The sequence below is a fragment of the Sphaeramia orbicularis genome, chromosome 8, assembly GCF_902148855.1.
Source record: "Sphaeramia orbicularis chromosome 8, fSphaOr1.1, whole genome shotgun sequence".
Lineage (NCBI taxonomy): Eukaryota > Metazoa > Chordata > Actinopteri > Kurtiformes > Apogonidae > Sphaeramia > Sphaeramia orbicularis.
This window is the reverse complement of record NC_043964.1, coordinates 23,535,908-23,557,122: the sequence shown is the minus strand read 5'-3', so window position 1 is coordinate 23,557,122 and position 21,215 is coordinate 23,535,908. Positions and strand designations below refer to the sequence as shown.

Below are 21,215 nucleotides of genomic sequence, written 5' to 3'. Positions count from 1 at the left end.
ATAAATTGCTCACCCAATTTTTTTTGTATCATTCCCAGTTCTTTTTGCATTTTGAAACTCTATTTAGAACCTTCTTAAGATCCAACAGTGCAAAATGTAAATTCTTGCAATTTTTCAACTGGTCTTAGAATTTTGATCAGGAGTTTGTTAATGCATTCTTTTGTTGGAAGCTCCAAGAATAAGTCCGGATTCTTTTAGGTCTCATTTTTATACATTTAATTTGGCTTATCTGACCACAAACAAAGTACAACATATGACTCAGTGCTGAGGATCCACACCAAGCAGGAAATGGATCCAGATATTCCAATGCACATCATTTTTATCATCCTTGTAACCTGATCTTCAAACTATGGGCTGACCCCCTTGTGCTAGGTGGGTTGGGTCACAGAAAATGGACTGATGTCATCTGACTCTAAAGTCAAGCAGATGCGATACCTCAACTCTATGTAAAACCCGATATTGATAGTGTGTTTACCTCTTTTATTTCCTGTGGTTTACGATCCTATGTGGGCATGTGTATTTAAAAGTGTGCCTAAGGTAAAACCTAAGTCCTGTGATCATAAATCTGTCAGTTTAGTATGTTGACCAAGATGTGACCTATCCTAAGAACTTTACCACTAACAAGTGAAACAAAGAAATCTAGTGACACAAAGGAATCCTAACTAATACTGACTAATATGTGAATAAACTTAAGAATTCAACTATCTAAATTAAAATAATATTTCAAGTGTATACCAAGAACTTAAAGTGGGGTGTGAAGGCAACAGTGGTGCCAGTAGTCATTGGGGCACTAGGGGGCAGAAACCCCTAACCTTGGTGGATGGCTCCAGCAGATACCGGGAACAAGGGTAACTGAGGCAGCTCGCAGCCGAAAGTCTTAGTTGTAAATGATCATGTATTGCATTGAATGAATAGTATGGTTCAGTTTAACAGGCCCTACCTGTAATTTTTTCTGATTTTTTCTTGCTGCTGCTTCGCTACCATTTCAATCCAATGTGCTTTTATCAGTTAGTAGTTTACTTAAAACACAGGCTACATTTTATCTCTGTCTAAACTGAAGCAAATTCTTCACATGATCATCGGCAGTGATTAAACCATTCATCAAGCACTGCACACCAAAAAAAACATGTACTTTGACAAATGAAAGAGGCTGTAGACATGTTATGTTATGTTACGTTCTCTCTTATCTTATGAGCAACGTGAACATATCATAAACACATGACCTGCAGAATTATTACCCTGCTCTACCAACTAGTTTTCAGTTACTGTTGGAAACACTTGTATTTACGTCAACAGATACAACTTCTGATCGCAACCTGAAGGCCAGTGTCAACACTTGTAGATGTCTGTACACAAAGCCTGAGTCACGGATGTTGTAGGCAATAAACACACAGATACACCTCCATATGCAAGTACATAAATATTCTTAATGATATCAATAAATATTCTGACTCTCTACACAAGCAGACAAACCCTGATGTTTCAATTAAAAAAAAAAAAAAAAAATCTTACATTGTAAATAGATTTTGGAGCATGCTATGTTTTAAATCTCCATTTCATCTGCTCCCTACAGGTTGAACACTGGTTATTACAGGTGAAGAAAATACAATTTTGCAACATCAGAAAGAAAGAACACAAGAAGAAATACCAAGGGTTGAAAGTGGGGTGTGAAGGCAACAGTGGTGCCAGTGATTGGGGCACGGGGGGCAGCAACCTTCAAACTGGGTGGATAGCTCCAGCAGATACCAGGAACAAGATAGATAGATAGATAGATAGATAGATAGATAGATAGATAGATAGATAGATAGATAGATAGATAGATAGATAGATAGATAGATAGATAGATAGATAGATAGATAGATAGATAGATAGATAGATCAGTATAACAGGTCCTACCAGGTCTGGTTCAGGTACTGTTGAAGTCTTATTGGGTAAACAGGAGTGTGTTAGGCTGGGTCTCTGAGGAGGAGGAGGAGCTCACCAGAGAGGGTTAGGGTTAGGGTTAGAGAGGGTGACTGTAAGAGAGTAAGGTTAACAGCTGGAAAGGGAAGAAGGAACAGTATAAACACAGTAATAAGGTGACAGAAAGCAGTAACGGGATAAGACGGTGAGTGAGTTAGTGTGGGAGGGGGGAGGTATGAGGGGACAGCACTTCTTTTTCATTCTCACTGTCCTGTTTCTGGGGACCCTGCTGACCACTTCCATCTGGTACACGTCCAACGACAGGTAAGCAGACGGAAAAAAGCACTCGGATCTGTTCAGATTAAATACTCCACTGCAAGCAGAAAGCCTTAACTAAGTAAGCACATGATTATATATATGTTGAGGAGCTGCTGTATCAAAATGGAGGATTGCCTTCTACCAGACATTAGGGTTAGGATATATTTCTTTTATGATTCCAATCCATTCCCCTTTTACTGTGGCTCAGAATTTAAATAACTTTTATCAGATTGGATGGTTTAGTCACAGAGTTTCCCCTACCCAAAAAATGTTATGCTTTTCTTTCACAAATGTGGGAATGATGGTCCAAAATTGCTTTAAAATGTACAAAATAGTGAAAGATCTCTTGCCTGGCCAGCCTGCACTCTGGATGCTCAGCACCCCTAAACCTCTGATACTAGAATCACCCCTGAGTGTAGATATTATTTGCTATTGTATTTAATGTTTTTGATTCAATCTACAGCTTTACATGTTTAAGTTTTACTCCACTTCTTTTTTTCCGACGCCATTTATGCACTAAGGTAGTTCTAGGAGATACTACATTGCTATTTTTTGTTTACATCACTTGTAGTGAAACATGAGATGCTATTTCAGCTCACTGTCAAAACCAGACCAGAACTCACCTGAAGTTAGAGGGCATTTGGCAGGATACACTCTGGACAGACAGACAGATGTGTGTTTGTTCACTGGTTGGTCATTAATGGTGTTGAAAGAAATTCACAGGCTCTCAAAACTAATCTGTCCTCTTAGAATCATGTCCCACAGATGCAAAATGTGATGATTGTGTTTTTGTAGGTGTTTAAGTACAGCATAGACACAAACTCATCAGTCGACCATAAGCTGCAACTTATGAAATGATGATGCAGCTTTGTTTACTTGAGATGAAGGAAATAACACATGTATTGGAACTTCTCACACTCTTATGACAAGATTTCCTTCTGTATTGACGTAAACATCACAACAAGAGTCATGATGTCAGCAGAAACAGGATCCAAGGCTCAGAGTAAATTAGATTATCTGTTTTATCTCTGGCATCTATGTTTTATTCCTTTGTTTTGTTTCTTTTCAGTCATCTGGAGCCTCACAGACTACCTGCTCTGAAGAAAACTGAGAAAAGAGCCCCCTCTGTGTCCTCTGACAACTGTAATGACTGCAGGTGAGAGCCAAGTCACTCACATCTTTGTCTTTATCTATTTATCAAACTGTAGCGTGTCACCACCTAACTGTGTATTTGTGTGTATTACAACTTTCACGACCCAGCCTTTCTTTTTCTTGATTTTTTTCTAGTTGCTTTAGCTCTAGGGCCTGCAGGTGCTCTGTCTTCTGCAATCACCTGGGATGTGGCTATAAAGCTATAGAGGCATTCAGCCTCTTTCCTTTCCCTGCTCCTTATGGGCTGTGCTGCTGCACAGCCCAGACCTTTTGTTCCTTTGGGTTTTGAGTTGTTTATCATCTGGGCAGGTATGGTTTCAGTTTTGTTTCTTTGTCTTTTGGTTGAATTATTTTGCTTTCTTTTATCACTTATAATAAATTTTGGTAAACCGTACATGTTTTGTTTGGTTGCTTTGTTATGGCTCTGAGCCAGGTCATGACACAGAACAGTCATTGATAAAGTGTTAGAGCAGTATTCTCAAACCTGGAAGAAACTGTGTGTGAGAGACTTTAATAGTGTTGAGAAACTGTGAGATGGCAATGAATGTGTTTCCTAAGACATACAAGTGAAGGGGTAAACTGTGGCCAATTTAGTTCTGCACACTACTGCCTTCTATTTGTGCAAAGGGGAGAGGAAGAGGTGGAAGAGCAGCAAAAGACTCATTTCAACACCTGTGATCGGGACATAGAAGAGAGAAAAGACAAAACAGCAGAAAAAACAAGGTTTGACTGAACAAGATGGAAAAAGAAAGAGATTGATGACAGAGGAGGCATGCTTTCACTCACCCAAGAAGATTAAAGATCTGGTTAAAAAGATTTTTATCATACTGCTGCCAGCCCCAGAGGGCAGGGTTTAGAGTTGAATAGATATATCAGGAATTCTGTCTCTCTGAGACTTTTGTCCAACTGATTTCTCACTTGATTTATGAATTTTTTTTTCAAATTTGACACACATGTTCTTAACCACTAGGAGAGGTGCAGAGCAGAGTTGCTTGGGTGAATTTCAATGTTTTGATTTTTCTTTTACAAATTTTTGCAAATTTCTTTTTCTTTTTTTTTTAAATTTATTTAAAACCGCCACCACCACCCCTCTTCGGAGGACAACTTTATTTTTAATTACAGCTCCTGTTTAAAGCTGCACGAGACTTTCGTCACCCATTTTTCATCAAATCTGATTACTCACTTGAATCTCTTCCGTCACGGTGAACAATTTCAAAGTGTACTCCATCATAAAAAAAACCATTGGTTTACAGAGCTGGGAGATAATTTGGGCATCTTCGGAGTTTTGTCACGATGTGCATTGTGGGAAGCGGGGGTTTGTGTAGCCGCCTGGAAACAGCAGTGCATCAATATGATATCATATGGCTGCAACAAACACGACACGGAAATGGCTGAAACGCGGAAACGGCTGAAAGGAAGTGGAGCTCCACCTGGCAGTGGCAGCTGCAACAAGCACGAACCTCCACTTCCCACAATGCATGTTGCGACAAAATTCCGAAGATGCCTGAGTTACCTAGCCGCTCTGTTTGTCAACACATGGTTTGTTTATGGTGGAATACACTTCAAAATAGTTCACCGTGAGGGAAGAGATTCAGGCGAGTAATCACAGAAAGACTTACAGATTTGTGATACTTAGGCTATGACTGGGGTTTTACCGGTTTGATGAAAAATTGGTCACGAAAGTCTCCTGCACCTTTAAGTAGTCATATCCAACTTCATATTCACATGTTCATTCATTGCTAGCCCCAAGTGTACAGAGACAGGACAGGACAGGATAACGTTAGCCTTTCATAACGTTCGCCTACTCGCATAGTTGAAGTATTGGCAACAAAGTCTCTTCTCTGAATGTGCAGTCATATGGTCAGTAGTTTAAAACAGTGACTCATTCTGAAACCACCTTAAAACTTACCTCAGAATTATGTATTCCATAAAAGTAGGTTCTCTCGATATGTGTCGCTCACTTGAAATATGTTTATTCTGCCTCTCTTGTCTGCATTTCCAATAATTGTGCATCTTTCAACGAGACGTGCAGTGACCTGTCAATCAACTGGGGTGGCACTGGTACCTGAGGTGTCCAATCAGGTTCCAGAGGTGGCCAGTGCTAAGCAGAGCCCTGGCTCTGGCGCTAAGTTAGCAATATTTTTCTTAGCATGACCTGCCCTACTCTACCTCTGATTGGCTTGTCAGTCCTCATCCCTCCCAGGTTCCTAGGCTCCAAGGCTCAGAGTAAATTAGATTCTCTGTTTTATCTCTGGTCTCTATGTATTATTCCTGTCTTCCATTTCTTTTCAGTCATGTGGAGCCTGACAAACTGCCTCCTCAGAAGAAAACTGAGAAAAAAGCCCCCTCTGTGTCCTCTGACAACTGTAATGGCTGCAGGTGAGAGCAAAGTCACTTACATCTTTGTCTTTGTTTGTCTATTTATCAAACTGCTACATGTCACCACCTAACTGTGTATTTGTGTGTGTTACAGTAAAGTCATAAATAAAGTTTTAGAGCACTATTCTCAAACCTGGACCAAGCAGGAGGAAAATTACCTAAAATACAGGTAAACTATGTCATAACGTGCAATAAAATTATCCTCATGTATTGTGCTATAGAGAGCTGAAGTCTCACCCCTTCTTATGTGCACAATGGGATTTAACCTCAGACAAAATATAAACAGGGCTCAATGGTTTGAGGCCATTTACAAACATGATGTTTGTCAATTTCAAAGATACTTTGATGAGCCAAGAATGTCACAGTTTGTCTTAAAAAACAGTAAAGAAACATATAGTTTTGAGTTAAACAGCTCAGTGTACTCTACCTTTTGTTGCTTGTGATACACTTCACTAACACCAAAATGGGCACTGCTTTGGTTTATTTTACCTCAATTTTTTTAAGAGCAAGTTGAAAAATATTTAGCAACTCTGGTCATGTTGAAACTGCAGAGACATATTAAGTGAATTTCAGATCTGTAGTCCGTAATTTTGGGTATATAATATATATATTTTTCCATAAAGTTGGAATAAAATGTTCTTACTTGTTGTCATGAAGTAAATTTGACAATGTGGTTTATTATTGATAGATAAAGTGTAAATGAGACTCACTATGTAATCATTGCCCCTAGTTAAAGGTGATTACTGATGTGTATAAATAGGAATAAAAATATTATTCCACCTTTATGTGTGTATTTTCAGTCTGATAGTTCAACAGTTTTACCATAAACTGCAACTTTTGTGACTTTTAAAACTATGTTTTAATTGACAAATATATATGTAAGTGATTGCTTTATTCAGAGGGGTTAAAAAAATATATCTGAATGTTTGAATGACTGCAAAACAACTTTTTTCAAAAAGTTCCCATGAGGAATAACCAGAATAGCGATGATTGTCCTTTGTTGAACCCCAAAAACATAAATTAAAACACTAAAACTCTGTTTTAGAAAATGTAGGTAGACTTAATTTACATTTTAATATATCTTCATGCAGTTTATTTCTACGAGTGTCATTTTGTTAACACAAGGAATTTACTTTCACTCTATTCATTCAAGAATTGTACAGAAACAGTCAATAATCATAACATTATTAACATATTACATTAAAACAGGGTGTTGGTGTATCATATAGGCCTAGATAACTTCATAATATCATTCAACTTTATATTTTAAAACCTAAATAACTCAGGTGAAAGTTATGTGGAAATAATTGAAATCAGTGACTTTAAAAAGAGTAAAATTCTGTAATTTTCTTACTCTTCAAAAGTCTATTCAGTGTTTTATAGTTACATTTCTTCAGGTGATACTTAACATTGGTTCAAGAAGTAATTTAAATGTACTGATGCTTAAAACTACTTGCTAGTGTATTTTAACAAGGTTGCTTTTGTTCAGGTGTTAATTCATCCCACTTGAACTCTTTAATGGCACCCTTAATTTTTGCCTAATTTTTTTTTTTTTTAACGATAGTTTTTGTTTGTCTAACTGGCAATTGGTGATGAGAAAGAACAGCCATACACATGAAAGGAGAAGTAGAACCAGAAATGTGCACTGCATCAGGGGAACTTACAACCATATGGTCTAAATTTACCACGATTTGAGGTTATGTGTGTTATAGAAATGAGGGGCTTCACCTGAAGGATCCCAGACTCTTCGTATAGAACTGACTTTGTGCACATGAAAGTGGATGGTTTTCTTTAAGAGCTAAAGCTTTCTCCACCTCCCATTTTCTCTCACATACTGTATGTTATTTAACTATAATCTTGTGGTTCCCAGATCTCAGTTGCACACCAGGTGCCGTGGCTCCGACAAGGCCATTCTCACCCAGGCCAACACCCCGGTGGGATCGAAGATTGTGTACGATGGTGAAAGAAAGACGATCCGCGAAGTGACCCCGGAGCTTTTCAGAACATTTGTGAAGGTATGAAGTTTTCTATTGAGGAACACAACACCTGCAAAACCTTTGGAAAAACAGAGGAAGCCTAGTAATTTGACACAAAATAATATGATTTAGAATGCATTAGTAGAAGGATTACCTGTTTGTATCTGTTCTTCCAACATGTAACTGATCCTGTGAATTCCATTAGATTTTATTTATTTAACATGGACATAATAATAATAACAATGGGAAGTATTTCCTAAATGGTTTCTATCTAATATTGATATTCCAAACTCTCAGAACACACTTAGTTCTACCAAAACTACCAACAAATGAATGCACAGACTGTATCACTCACTGATTAAATTATAAAAACTCTTAGTTTGCACACATCTGTATTATGGTATCATCAAGTTTTCTTCGTCAAAATAAAACTACATTGCTGGTTATTTTTACAGTTGCTCAAAATAACACTACTTCTTTAAATCTTCATGTTCTGCACCATCTGATAGTTTACATTATAGCTCTGGTTAGGGAACAGAGCTGGTTAGAAACATCAAGTTTGGCAACGTGGCAATGCTTTGGCCAACCATGTGGCCAAAGCATTGCCACGTGAAACAGCATCATTTGATTTGGTGTGAGCCCCACATTTAACAACAGCATTAGATGAAGGTAGTTGACATACATCTAACAGTTTTACCTCTTGCAAGATGACAGGCTCTCATCAATGCATATCACTCAGCTACTTGGGCGGAGCTTGAGGGTGGCGTAGTGGCACTTTCAGTAATTGAAAAATGATCACAAATTGCATACCCTGTGTGTGGCACTCTATTTTCTCTGTATGCTGAGCTATCAGTATAGAAAACAAGATCAGAGTTAGAAAGAGGAGTTTCAGAAAGGTCAAAACAAGGTTTAGATTAACAAGAGATGACTTCCATGCAGTTATGGGGTTAAACTTGACATGCTTTCAGTGAAAAAACCTATAGACACTACAGTCGGCTCAGATACTGGTAGACACATAGGAATACCTCCAATTCCTACAGCTCTGACAATTTCTTTAGATGTTTTCAGATTAGTTGATTCTGTTGGTTTTAAGGTTTAAAGTGAAGCTCCTGTGTCTACTTGAAATGATGTTGATTTACCATTAACATCTACCATTAGATGAAATTCTTGATCCGTTTTTTTTTTCCCCCAATTTAATTAAAGGAACTTGGATCACATTTATATCTGTTTCACTTTGGTTTCTATCCTGGCAGCTCTGTGAGTTGTACTGTGGGGTTTGATGGTCTTCCATTAGGCTTACTGGAGGTGCTGTAGGCAGGGTATGTCTGGGTTGGGCAGTTTCTCACCCAGTGGTCTGTTTCACCACAACAGAAGCAATTATCAGTCCTTAATTTAGCTTTTGTCTGCATTGTGTTATTTATTTATTTTTATCCAATTGGGTTACTCACGTTTTATTTTGATCGGTACGTGAAGCTGTTTGAGATTCTGCATGACGACATTTACTTTCATTTGTCCAAAATCTGAGGGAATTGAAGTGGTGGTTTTTATCTGTGCGGAAACTCAGTTTCTCCCTTAGATTTTCTAATCTGGTCCGGTCAAATGTCCCGTTTTAGGGAAATTTCAGCAGACCATTATTTGCAGTTAACTGAACCCACGTTGCAACAAATTTAACACTACTGGAACCGTAGTTCTCGTACATGTACTTGACAGGACTGGTCAGCTCTTTCCTTGACTCTCTACTAAAATAACTTCTATTGTCTTTCTGTAAGATCCCTCCCAACACCAAAACAACTTTTCTTTACACTTTCTCTTCCCCACAAATCACTTTACCATTCCCTCTAATCAACATTCTACTTAGGAGATATACATCGAGTGAGAAATATACCTGTAAGTATTGGGAGAGCGAATCATCCCCACTTCTTCCTACCAGTCCTGTATAGGTCTTTTTACCTGACAGTGTCCCAGACACTTTCCTTACAGTGTCTCCCAGACTGTTTACCTGAGATGTTAAACCACTGGAGAGCAAGTCGGATTCTACGCAAGTAATTTTTACAACCAAGTCAGTTATGAAATACAGGCATTCCTAGACATACACAGGATAACAATAACAGAGCAAAAACCTCATCAACAACCTCTGTCCACACTCACACAGCAAACTTACTTCAAATTTGAATACCGTCACCCTTCTTTGGGACTCCAGTTCTCAGACCCTAAACAATGCACAGCAACATAATTTTGGATTTTTAAAAGGACCCTTACTGCTGAAATTTGGCTGTTAGGTCACTGGCATTGTTTTTGTCTGGCAAGAGGAGGCTCCGTTGAAGGTCTGCCATCTGGGTCATAGCACCATTTGTTGAAGAAAATCTCAAAGCCTGGTTCAAAGTTTGCAGCAATAAGTGTGGCTTTATTTAGTGTTCCGGAGCACGGTGAGAGTACTGATGCAGACAGAGTCTGTTTTGGTAGTCTGACCCTGAATCTATGTTTTCAGATGGTATTTATACAGTTACTTCAAAGCAAGGTTATAATAGTTTTGGATTTTTAATCATAGTTTAGTTTTATTTAGTTTTGACTTTTTTTTTCTCTAATTCAGTTAGTTTTAATTAGTTTTTAGAGCATGTTTGCTAGTTTTTATTAGTTATCTTTTTTCTGAATGCTTAGTTTTAGTTTAGTTTAGTTTTAATATCAGTTTTAGTTATTTCATATATTTTATCTTCCTCACCATCCAATTCAAAGAAATTAGTGAGGCACGGATCAATGGGTTACTCTGGACACTTTATTTGGGGGTCAGGTTAGGGCAGCTCATTGACTGAGCAGAGACACAAACACATGTACATTATAATGTATAAATTCCCTATAGCAGGTTGGGGGGGTGGGGGTGTGATCCATACACAACGTCACTTACGTGAAAACAATGCGAAGATGTGCAAAGCGTGAGAGAAGATGCACAAAGCAGCCAGCAGTTTAACCAGATAGAAACATATATAAACCAGCCAACCAGCAGTATACCGCATAGAAACATATATAAACATATATAATCCAGTTCATCAACAGTAAACCACACCTTAGCAGATATCTCATATCTTAATCATCTACAGTTCCATTATTAGCCAACTTTGCTTCATTTTAATTCAGCTAGCTGTAGCCAGTAACATCAAACGTTTTTTAACATTCTAACAGGTTCCATACCTCTGTAATTGGATTAGTTTTCATCCTCCTCTGTTCTCCTCTTCTAAACTGTGCAGTTAAGGCCTTGGAAGGCCTTTTCATGGTGATAAACTCTCCAGTCTTTACCTGGATGTTTAGTGCAAATACCTGTCTGACATTGTCTGTCATTCCGCTCCACTCTGTATCTGTCACTCACACACACACAGTGAGCAAAAAAAAACAACAACCCCACGCATCACTAAAGTAAATCCCAGACAGGACTGTGCTGCTTCGTCCCAGCTTTAGTCTGTATGTTCCAGGTAGAGTGGGGACCAGAAGACGACTGGAAACCACCAGTGACCACAAATGACAGACTGTGAAGTGTCGTATGATGCCACTAGTTAAAATTGCTGGAGTGAAATTAATCAATTTGATATCAATCTGACATTGACAAAGACGAAAACGAAAGGAATTTTATCCATAATTTTCATACGTTTTAGTAAGTTTTGTAAGCTCACAATACAATTTCAGTTAGTTATCGTTTTTTTCTTTTAATTAGAGTTTTTATTTATTTCAGTTAACGAAAATGTTTTTTCAATTTTAGTTTTCGTCATTTCGTTCGTTTTTGTTAACGATTATAACCTTGCTTCAAAGCAGTGAACAGAAAATAAAAAGCAAACAAGGAGATAAGGAAAAAGGGGCTGTACTCCAGGAAGTAGCAAGGGAATTCACATTCAGGGGAAAGGGATGGGGTTGCACTCCAGGAAGGGGGAAGGGATTCACACCCAGGGGGAGGGAGGGTAAGTCTCTGAGGCCTGGTGTAGGCATCTTTCCATATCATCAGAGCATCAGTGGTCAATGCTAAACAGGTTTACTCAGCAGAGAAAAGCATGCAAAAAGTGGTGTCTTCTGAGCTTCCAGACCAGGACGGATATTTTCTTCCTCAGTATTTCATACATGTACATTATTGTGTTGATTTTAGGAGTCTCCATTTTCAAATAAAACATGGAACACATGTGCTGTGGTTGGAAACGGAGGGATCCTGACCAATAGCAACTGTGGAAACACAATAGATTCAACCCAGTTTGTCATCAGGTGAGAGCAGTGTTGAACCAAATCGACTGACATGATGATGACAGTTAACTAAGAGAATGAACATTTGTCTGCATCATAGGTGCAACTTACCTCCTTTGGAGAATGAATTTAAGGCACATGTGGGCAGCAAGACCAACATTGTGACTGCAAACCCAACCATTTTTATTAACAAGTGAGTAAAAGTTTCATGGTACTACTCAAGTAATGTCCTTAAATTTGATATACTTGTACCTTACTTTTATCACTTTGTTGGCCTTATAGCATAATTTTCTATCATATTTTTGGACAAACTGTGATATCTACAAAAAATAAAGCAGCAGTGTTAGAATAAAGTTGTGCACATACCACAGTTTGGCCAAAAATATGACTTAGCAATTATGCAATGAGGCTAACAAGTTAGTATTTCAATTTTATGCAGCTTTATACATAAGGCTCATTTAGTTTGTATCTGTGCAAAGCCACAAAGACATAATGACCTTGATTCAGATCAGATTAAACTATAACAGTAGTCTGGCTCACATTTCAGATGTGTAGAAGTTGCCAACAATGCCATTAAAATACACATTTTTAAATTTAAGTTTCTTATATTTCATTTCATGTTTAAAAAATCCAAGAAAGTCCAAAAACTTTTAGCGAATTTGTGTCACAACTTTCCCATTAATCATAGGATGAGCTAGTATATACATAAATTAGTTCACTCACCTTCTGCAGATTTAACAGTAACATGCTGCACTGACACTTCACTATTAATAATTGAATTGCCATAAACTTTACATAAACTTCCATATATTCTGTTTCAATATGTTTCATGTTTCTGCAAATACTACAACCAATACTTTTACTTTTGTACTGTTCAATTGAAACTTGAAGTGAAAATTGATATTAATGCAAAAACAAAACAATACAATGAAAATTCACTACAGGTACCCAATATCACCGTCAGGGAGACGTTATTTACCTCATACAAAAACAAACAGATATTCAAACAGATTTATTCCCTCTGCCATCAGGTTGCTAAATGAGTCAGGTGTAGTTGTTGGTTATTATTAACCTATATGAGTCTGTTGACTTACTTACCTGTGTTTTCATAAGCTGCTCTCACTGTAAGATGTCTGTCTGAAATGGTTTATGTCTTGTTGCTTATATATTTTTATTTATGATTTGCTCCCTGAACCAAAATTGGAGACTGCTGAACTGAATGACCCATTGTGGGATAAAAACAGTTATCTATCTATCTAAAATCAGAGGCCATCATTCTGCAGTGACTAATTCTGATATACAATATTGTGCAAAAGTTAAGGTGACAAGTAAGTTTGGAGTATAATGATATATTATAATGTACAGTTACATTTCTCAGTCTCTGCAGGAAGATATCACTGAAATTGGATTAAAAATAAGAATTTTTAATATTTAGTGTATCCGTCCTTTGTACTAAATCAGTCTTGAACTCTTCTGTACAGACCTTATGAGATTTACTGAAATGATATTCAACTGTTTGACCAGGTTTCATTCAACACATGTCCAATGTTTCTTATTGTTTGGAATACTCTTTGCCATGGGAACACTGATTTTTTTCCTGTAGAAATCATGTAGTTTGTTTAAATGTTTTGCCCAATATTTCAAATTTATTTTTTGTTGTATTTTAATAAAGATAATGAGAGGAGAGATATTGAATACATTGGTAGAAGGATGATGGACCTAGCAGGTAGGAGGCAAAGAGCAAGAACAAATAGGAGATTTATGGATGTGATGAGGGAGGACATTCAGACAATAGACAGGGTCAGATGGAAGCAGATCTGCATTGGTGATCCCTAAGAGAAGTAGTAGTAGTAGTAGTAGTGAAGAGACTGATAGATATTATGCTCATTACAACTGTGTAAAAACAACATAGATATGCATGGTCAAAGACTTGTGCGCATTCCTGTTCTTACTTTGTGGTACTTTTATGACAGTAAAAGATGTGAATGCTTGTTCAACTACATTGTTTTCAGATTTGGGGGTCTACAAGGACAACGCCGTCCATTTGTGGACAGTCTCCAAAAATATGGAAACTCCATGATGCTCCTTCCTGCATTTAGCTTCGCCTTTTCCACTCCTTGGTCCCTGCGTGCACTTTACACCGTTGAGGACTTTGAGATCCCCATTCAGCCCGTCTTATTGAACCCTGAGTACATCCAGAATCTGACTGATTTGTGGCGCAGCCAGGGCGTAAGAGAAATCCGGCTCAGCACTGGTTTAGTCGTGACCAGCCTGGCGCTGGAAATTTGTACCAATGTGCACCTGTATGGCTTCTGGCCCTTCAGTAACCACCCACACGGATTTCAACCCCTCACTCACCACTACTACGATGACCAAAAGGCCAATAGCTTTCATTCCATGCCTTCTGAATTCAAACTCCTGCTGCAGCTGCACAGTCAGGGGGTGCTCAGGCTTCACCTGGGACAATGTGGGGAACAATAGCTCCATGTTGTTCCATGGAAAACTCAGAAGTACAGTGCCTTTCTTGTACCCTTAAGATGAAGTTCATGAAGCCTTCCCTTTATTTTTAAGTGAATTGAGGAATCTATTTTGGCTAAAGTCATGGATCAAGTGTATCTGACTGAGTTGGATGCTGATTTGTCCAATCTGCAGCAGCATTTGCACTGATTACAATCATCCGTAAGACTGTAAAAAATATACTTAACCTGAAGCCTTAGTGTTCCTACTATTATATTTATTACTCTAAATGTTCTAGCTGGAATCTGGATAGAGTAGTTATGTTTTTAAAGGAGAGCCTTTGTAAGGCCTTTGTTAAGGTGTTATCATGTGCCTTATGTTAACCAGTTATTCATGTGAATTATATAATCCGCCATGAAAGATTTTAGATCAAAGTAATTATCCATCCATCCATTCTCTTCCGCTTATCCGGGGCCGGGTCGTGGGGGTAACAGTCTAAGCAGGGATGCCCAGACTTCCCTCTCCCCAGACACCTCCTCCAGCTCTTCCGGGGGGACCCCGAGGCGTTCCCAGGCCAGCCGAGAGACATAGTCTCTCCAACGTGTCCTGGGTCTTCCCCGAGGTCTCCCCCTGGTGGGACATGCCCGGAACACCTCCCCAGGGAGGCGTCCAGGAGGCATCCGAAACAGATGCCCGAGCCACCTCAGCTGGCCCCTCTCGACGTGGAGGAGCAGCGGCTCTACTCCGAGCTCCTCCCTGGTGACTGAGCTCCTCACCCTATCCCTAAGGGTGCGCCCAGCCACCCGACGGAGGAAACTCATTTCGACCGCTTGTATCCGGGATCTTGTCCTTTCGGTCATGACCCAAAGCTCATGACCATAGGTGAGGGTAGGAACGTAGATTGACCGGTAAATTGAGAGCTTCGCCTCTCGGCTCAGCTCCTTCTTTACCACAACCGACCGGTACAGCGACTGCATCACTGCAGACGCTGCACCTATCCGTCTGTCAATCTCACGCTCCATCCTTCCCTCACTCGTGAACAAGACCCCAAGATACTTAAACTCCTCCACTTGGGGCAAAGACTCCCCACCGACCCAAAGTAATTATATGTTGAAAAAATTGAAATACCTCTTCAATGGAAGATTGTCTTTCACGTCTTACAAGAACACCAGCACACTGAATGTATGATTTCAGTACAAAAGCGTATCACACATTACCAACAAATACTCTGACAGCTGTTGAAGGGAAATGTGTGGCACTCACAATGGTTTAACAAGGCATTACAGGTGATTTAATGACAAAAGTTAAATAGGATGAACAAAAGTTATTTCAGCACTATTTTTCTGACACCCTTTCACAACAGGATGTGATACAGACGTGGTAAACAGAGGCTGGTTTCACCGACAGACTCTGAATGTGGCTACAGACAGATATGAACATTTATTTGGTGCACAAACAGTAGCTGTTTAGTTCTTGACATCTTAAAAAGACTAGGCAGACTACTGCAGTCTCTAAAATTCTTTCCCTTCTGACTTTTTTCTCCACAATATCATTAGTAGAAAACAATCATGACCCATGTGTTCCTACTTACCATCAGCCGGTTTCACTTTATCAAGTCCTGGTTTTACAAAGACAAGGCTTAGATCATTAGATCTTCATACCACTCAGCTCAGTTTAACAGTTATGAGATATTTTACTGGGAATGTTCAGGTACATATGTAGTTTTGTTTTTGTTATTTGTTTCTATTGAGTAGGTGGCTGGTGTTGATGGCGGGGTGGCCGAGGTGTTCAGTTTAAAACAAATGTCTTTATTTTTTAGTCAAACATGATACACCAGTACATGATACACCAATGTTTGGAATCCGATGTTTGAATCTTTTGTTACTTATGAAACTGTCTTACATTAGACAAAACTATGGACATCAACAAGTGTGTGTTTTTAATCATAATCATGGTTAAACTTTAAATGATGTTGCACCAAACTTTAAAACAAGCTTAAAGTCAAGACTCAAATATTCATAATTATATTTCAATAATATATCACATGAGAACTATGTAGTTTTCATTTTCTTACAGTGTCTCATGTATTGTCCCTTCTACACTAGCATGGGTATTTTTCTAAATGGATAGTTACTTTCTCTGTATTTTTAAGAATTCTGCACAACTATAGCTCTATTGGGCTGTTTAATTGGACTGTTGTCTTTGTCTCAGTCTACATGCACTGGAGTGTATTGAGTTATTATTGAAATCATGCCCGCCCTGCTATGATTGGTGGATATGCGCTCTTTCAGCTTGTTAGGCCATTGGTTTGGTTGACCTACAACATCACAGAGCACAACAATAGTCAGTAGTGAGTTAGCAAGTCATCTACTCACAGGTGTCTGAATTTTTTTGTCAAACTAATACAATAATGAATTTGTTAAGTGTCATGTAAAGGTGCATTTTCATGAAACAAAGTAATAATAGATGTTAGCAAAACTTGGTGTGATGCCATTGTCATAACCCGGCTCTAGGCCGTGACAAAAAGATGGGAGAAATACACAGTGCTTAACTTAATGCAAAATATTTATTAAAGCATAAAGCAAGATAACAAAATATGCAAATAAACATGAGGTGTGTATGTCAGTAATATCAGCAGTGTGCATGTGGATGTGTGGATTGTATAAGTGTAAGGTTGTTTGGGTGAAAGAAACAAAAGGGTACAGCAAACAAACGGTGCCGGTAGAGGGAAGAGAAAGAAGAGGAGAACGTGCCACGCCGAATCCGGCACTTTTATGGTCATCAGGAACACCGGGCCCAGGTGCTCCCAATCACTGTGGTGCATCAGCTGATCACCTCGGAAGAGAACACAGAATGACATCACAGCCAAGCACATACCCAGACTCAGCCACCTAAGCAGGGGCTATCACACCATTGTTTTCCAGTTTCTACATTTGCCCTATCCCTAACCTAATAGACAATTTATGTATAACTGACAGGCCCAAACACAGAGAAAAATGTCCATTTTGTAAAATTTATCTGTTAGTATTGACAGGGTATATATCTTCAGTTGGAATGCCATTAATGCCTTTAATGGACTCTGCCATGTTTCTTCAATAGTTTGTTTTATGGTGGGTTGCATCCATCATTAAGGTACATTACTGTCACCCACTATGACTATATTTCTTGTTTTTACATCCCTTAACTTCACAACCCAGAACAGAAAAGCAGCTCTAATGAGGACTCTAAATGAAAAGAATGGAGTTTGCTGCTGAAACTGCAGTATTTAATCTAAACAGGTGTGTTTGATAATGAGGCGTATGAAGGTGTAAAGTTAATATGGGATGTTATTTTCTTTGGTAAGTTGCCGTTTGTTGATCCACGGTTCAGACCAAACAGATCTTTAGTGTAGCTAAACAAACTGCCAAAATAACTGACACTAAGTTTTAATTTGTGTTTTCAGTCAGCCTGCAACCTCACTACTAGTTGTCACTAAATATTACAGGCTGAACCTTTAAATCTCTTGCACAAATAGGTTGAGGCTGTCCTTTATTTTTGTCAGAGGATAATTTTGTCAATTTCTATATCTTGGAGGTGTTACTGAAATTCAATGTTGTGGTGTGACAAAATGAACTTAAAAAGTGAAAACAAACATGAGGTTTAAATGTTAATCCCTTTTCATTTTAAGCTAATTTTAATGTTCATTACAACATATTTTAGGGTTAAACCATGATTTAATTGTATTTAAAAAGACTGGTTTAACTCTGTACTTTTATACTTTGTGCAACTTGTCCCAGATATGTAAGTGTCTGCTAAGTTAGTGTCCCAAATGTGAGCAGTTGACAGTTACATACCCTGTGTTGCGACATGCTATTCACCTGTCACTGCACTAACTAGACAAGAAAATTGTACTGTGACAAAGTGGCATTATACTCGTATTGGTACTATGTTGTGTCTTTTAAAGGTGATGTAAAAGCAAAATGAATGAAAGTAAACTGACTATAATGAAAGGGATGTGATGTAATGATTATGAATCCAACAAGAGTCCAGCACCCAGTTGCAGAGAGAGATTCTGAGTCCCAGGTGTCTAACTTTTTGTCTTAGCGTGTTGAATGCAGAACTAAAATCTAAGAACAGCATTCATATATATTATTTTTTTCAAATCCAGGTGAGTGAGGGGTGAGGAGGAGGAGGAGGAAAAAGGTAGCATAACTAGAGAAACCAGTGAGGCAAAAGAACAGATTTGAGGGGGTGACTTTAAGAGAGTGAGGTTTACAGCCAGGGAAGGGGTGGCGCAACAGTAAAAAACACAGTGACAAGGTGACGGAAAGCAGTAACAGGTCAGTGTTAGGCAAGGCGAAGTGAGACAAGAGGATGGCTGGGTTACTGTGGGAGGGGAGAGGTATGAGGGGACACTGCTTCTCTTTCATGCTCACTCTCTTGTTTCTGGGGACCCTGCTGACCACTTTCATCTGGTACATGTCCAACAACAGGTAAGCAGACGGAAAAAAGCACTCGGATCTGTTAGGATTTATAAAATACTGTGAAAATACTTCACTACAAGTAGAAAGCCTTAACTAAGTAAGCCCACAGGGGTACTATAAGCAAAAAAGTATGTTAAGTATGAAGACAGACAACAGAATGATGTCTCGAACATATGTCAGTCCACACCTTCAAAAATGTATAAAGTATGTGAACACATGGCTTCATTTCTTTTTCCCAGAAGATGTATTTTAATTTCAGTTTTTATTGTACAGCTGCTTTATGTCTTTAATCTATTCTTGTATTTTATTTCATTTTATTTTTTATTATTTATTTATTATTTTTTAAAATTTTGGTTTTTCCCGGTAAGTCGCTTTGGAAAAAAGCGTCTGCCAAATGCATAAATGTAAATGTAAATGTATGTACAGAGAACAGACTGGATTTTCGCGTTGTAAAACTGGATCAGCAGCTCTTGGGGCAGGTTGAACATTTTGAGCTGATGCATGAAGTACATCCTCTGCTGGGCTTTCTTGATTATGGAGTCTATGTTGGGAGTCCACTTTAGGTCCTGGGAGACGGTGGAGCCCAGAAACCTGAAGGTTTCCACAGTAGTAACAGTGTTGTTGAGGACTGTGATGGGGGCCAATGTATGGGGGCTACTCCTGAAGTCCACTGTCATCTTCACTGTTTTGAAGGTGTTCAGCTCCAACTTGTTCTGACCACACTAGAGAGTCAGCTGTTCCACCTCTCATCTGTACGCAGACTCGTCACCATTGCGGATGAGGCCGATTAGAACTCCTTATGTTCTTATGGCAGGATTTCCTTCTGTATTGATATAAACATCAAAACAAGAGTCATGATATCAGCAGGAACAGGATCCCAGGCTCAGAGTAAATTAGATTCTCTGTTTTATCTCTGGCCTCTATGTATTATTCCTCTGTTCTATTTCTTTTCAGTCATGTGGAGCCTCACAGACTACCTGCTCCGAAGAAAACTGAGAAAAGAGCCCCCTCTGTGTCCTCTGACAGCTGTAATGACTGCAGGTGAGAGCCAAGTCACTTACATTTTTGTCTTTGTTCATCTGTTTATCAAACTGCAGCGTGTCACCACCTACCTGTGTATTTGTGTGTGTTACACAACAGTCATTGATAGTGTTAGAGCAGTATTCTCAAACCTGGATGAAACTGTGTGTGAGAGACTTTAATAGTGTTGAGAAACTGAGATGGTGATGAATGTTTCCTAACACATACAAGTGAAGGAGTAAACTGTGGGCCAATTTAGTTCTGCACACTACTGCCTTCTATTTGTGCAAAGGGGAGAGGAAGAGGTGGAAGAGCAGCAAAAGACTCATTTCAACACTTGTGATCGGGACATAGAAGAGAGAAAAGACAAAACAGCAGTAAAAACAAGGTTTGACTGAATATGACGGAAAAAGAAAGAGATGCATAACAGAGGAGGCATGCTTTCAGTCACCCAAGAAGATTAAAGATCTAGTTTGAAAGATTTTTATCATACTGCCACTAGCCCCAGTGGGCAGGGTTTAGAGTGGAATAGATACAGGAATAGACCAGGAATTCTGTCTGTCCAAGACTTTTGTCCAACTGATTTCTCACTGGATTTACTTGATTCTTGTCAAAATTGACACACATGTTCTTTACCACTAGGAGAGGTACAGAGCAGCATTTCTTGGGTGAATTTCAATTTTTGGATTTTTCTTTTACAAATTTTTGTAAATTTCAACTTCAAAAAGTTGTCCAACTGATTTCTCGAACACAATTCACCCGATTTCTTTTCAAGTTGGACACATGTTCTTCACCACTAGGAGAGGTGCAGTGCATGGTTTGCTGGCTGAAATTCAATTTTGGGATTATTCTCTAATTGTTTTCAAATTGTACACATATGTTCTTTACATGTGCCTTTCTCTCTCAATTTTTCTCTGGCCTCTATGTATTATTCCTGTCTTCCATTTTTTTTCAGTCATGTGGAGCCTGACAAACTGCCTCAGAAGAAAACTGAGGAAAAAGCCCCCTCTGTGTCCTCTGACAACTGTAAAGGCTGCAGGTGAGAGCAAAGTCACTTACATCTTTGTCTTTGTTTATCTATTTATCAAACTGCTACATGTCACCACCTAACTGTGTATTTGTGTGTTACAGTAAAGTCATAAATAAAGTTTTAGAGCACTATTCTGAAACCTGGACCAAGCAGGAGGAAAATTACCTGAAGTACAGGTAAACTATGTCATAACATGTGTGGCAGTATGTGGGGAAGTCAGATTACCCAGTTGTCCGACAACGCCACCCAGGGGAATTTCACCCCTGGGAAAATTATACAAATAATAAAATTAACTAACAA

The 21,215-nt window shown here is 38.7% G+C and overlaps 1 protein-coding gene across 1 annotated transcript in view; it reads left to right on the top strand.

Annotated features, from left to right (window-relative positions):
- Positions 1–2,052: 2,052 nt before the first annotated feature.
- The window catches only part of LOC115424138 (alpha-2,8-sialyltransferase 8F-like), a 31,585-nt gene continuing 12,422 nt past the window's right edge, over positions 2,053–21,215 (top strand). Inside the window, exons 1-10 of the mRNA XM_030141241.1 lie at positions 2,053–2,226; positions 3,290–3,376; positions 5,665–5,751; positions 5,846–5,920; positions 7,622–7,766; positions 11,854–11,966; positions 12,046–12,138; positions 19,820–19,906; positions 20,841–20,924; positions 21,017–21,091. Of these exons, the coding sequence (XP_029997101.1) occupies positions 2,138–2,226; positions 3,290–3,376; positions 5,665–5,751; positions 5,846–5,920; positions 7,622–7,766; positions 11,854–11,966; positions 12,046–12,138; positions 19,820–19,906; positions 20,841–20,924; positions 21,017–21,091 (935 nt within the window). The 5' untranslated portion in view covers positions 2,053–2,137. The remainder of the gene's footprint in view (positions 2,227–3,289; positions 3,377–5,664; positions 5,752–5,845; positions 5,921–7,621; positions 7,767–11,853; positions 11,967–12,045; positions 12,139–19,819; positions 19,907–20,840; positions 20,925–21,016; positions 21,092–21,215) is intronic.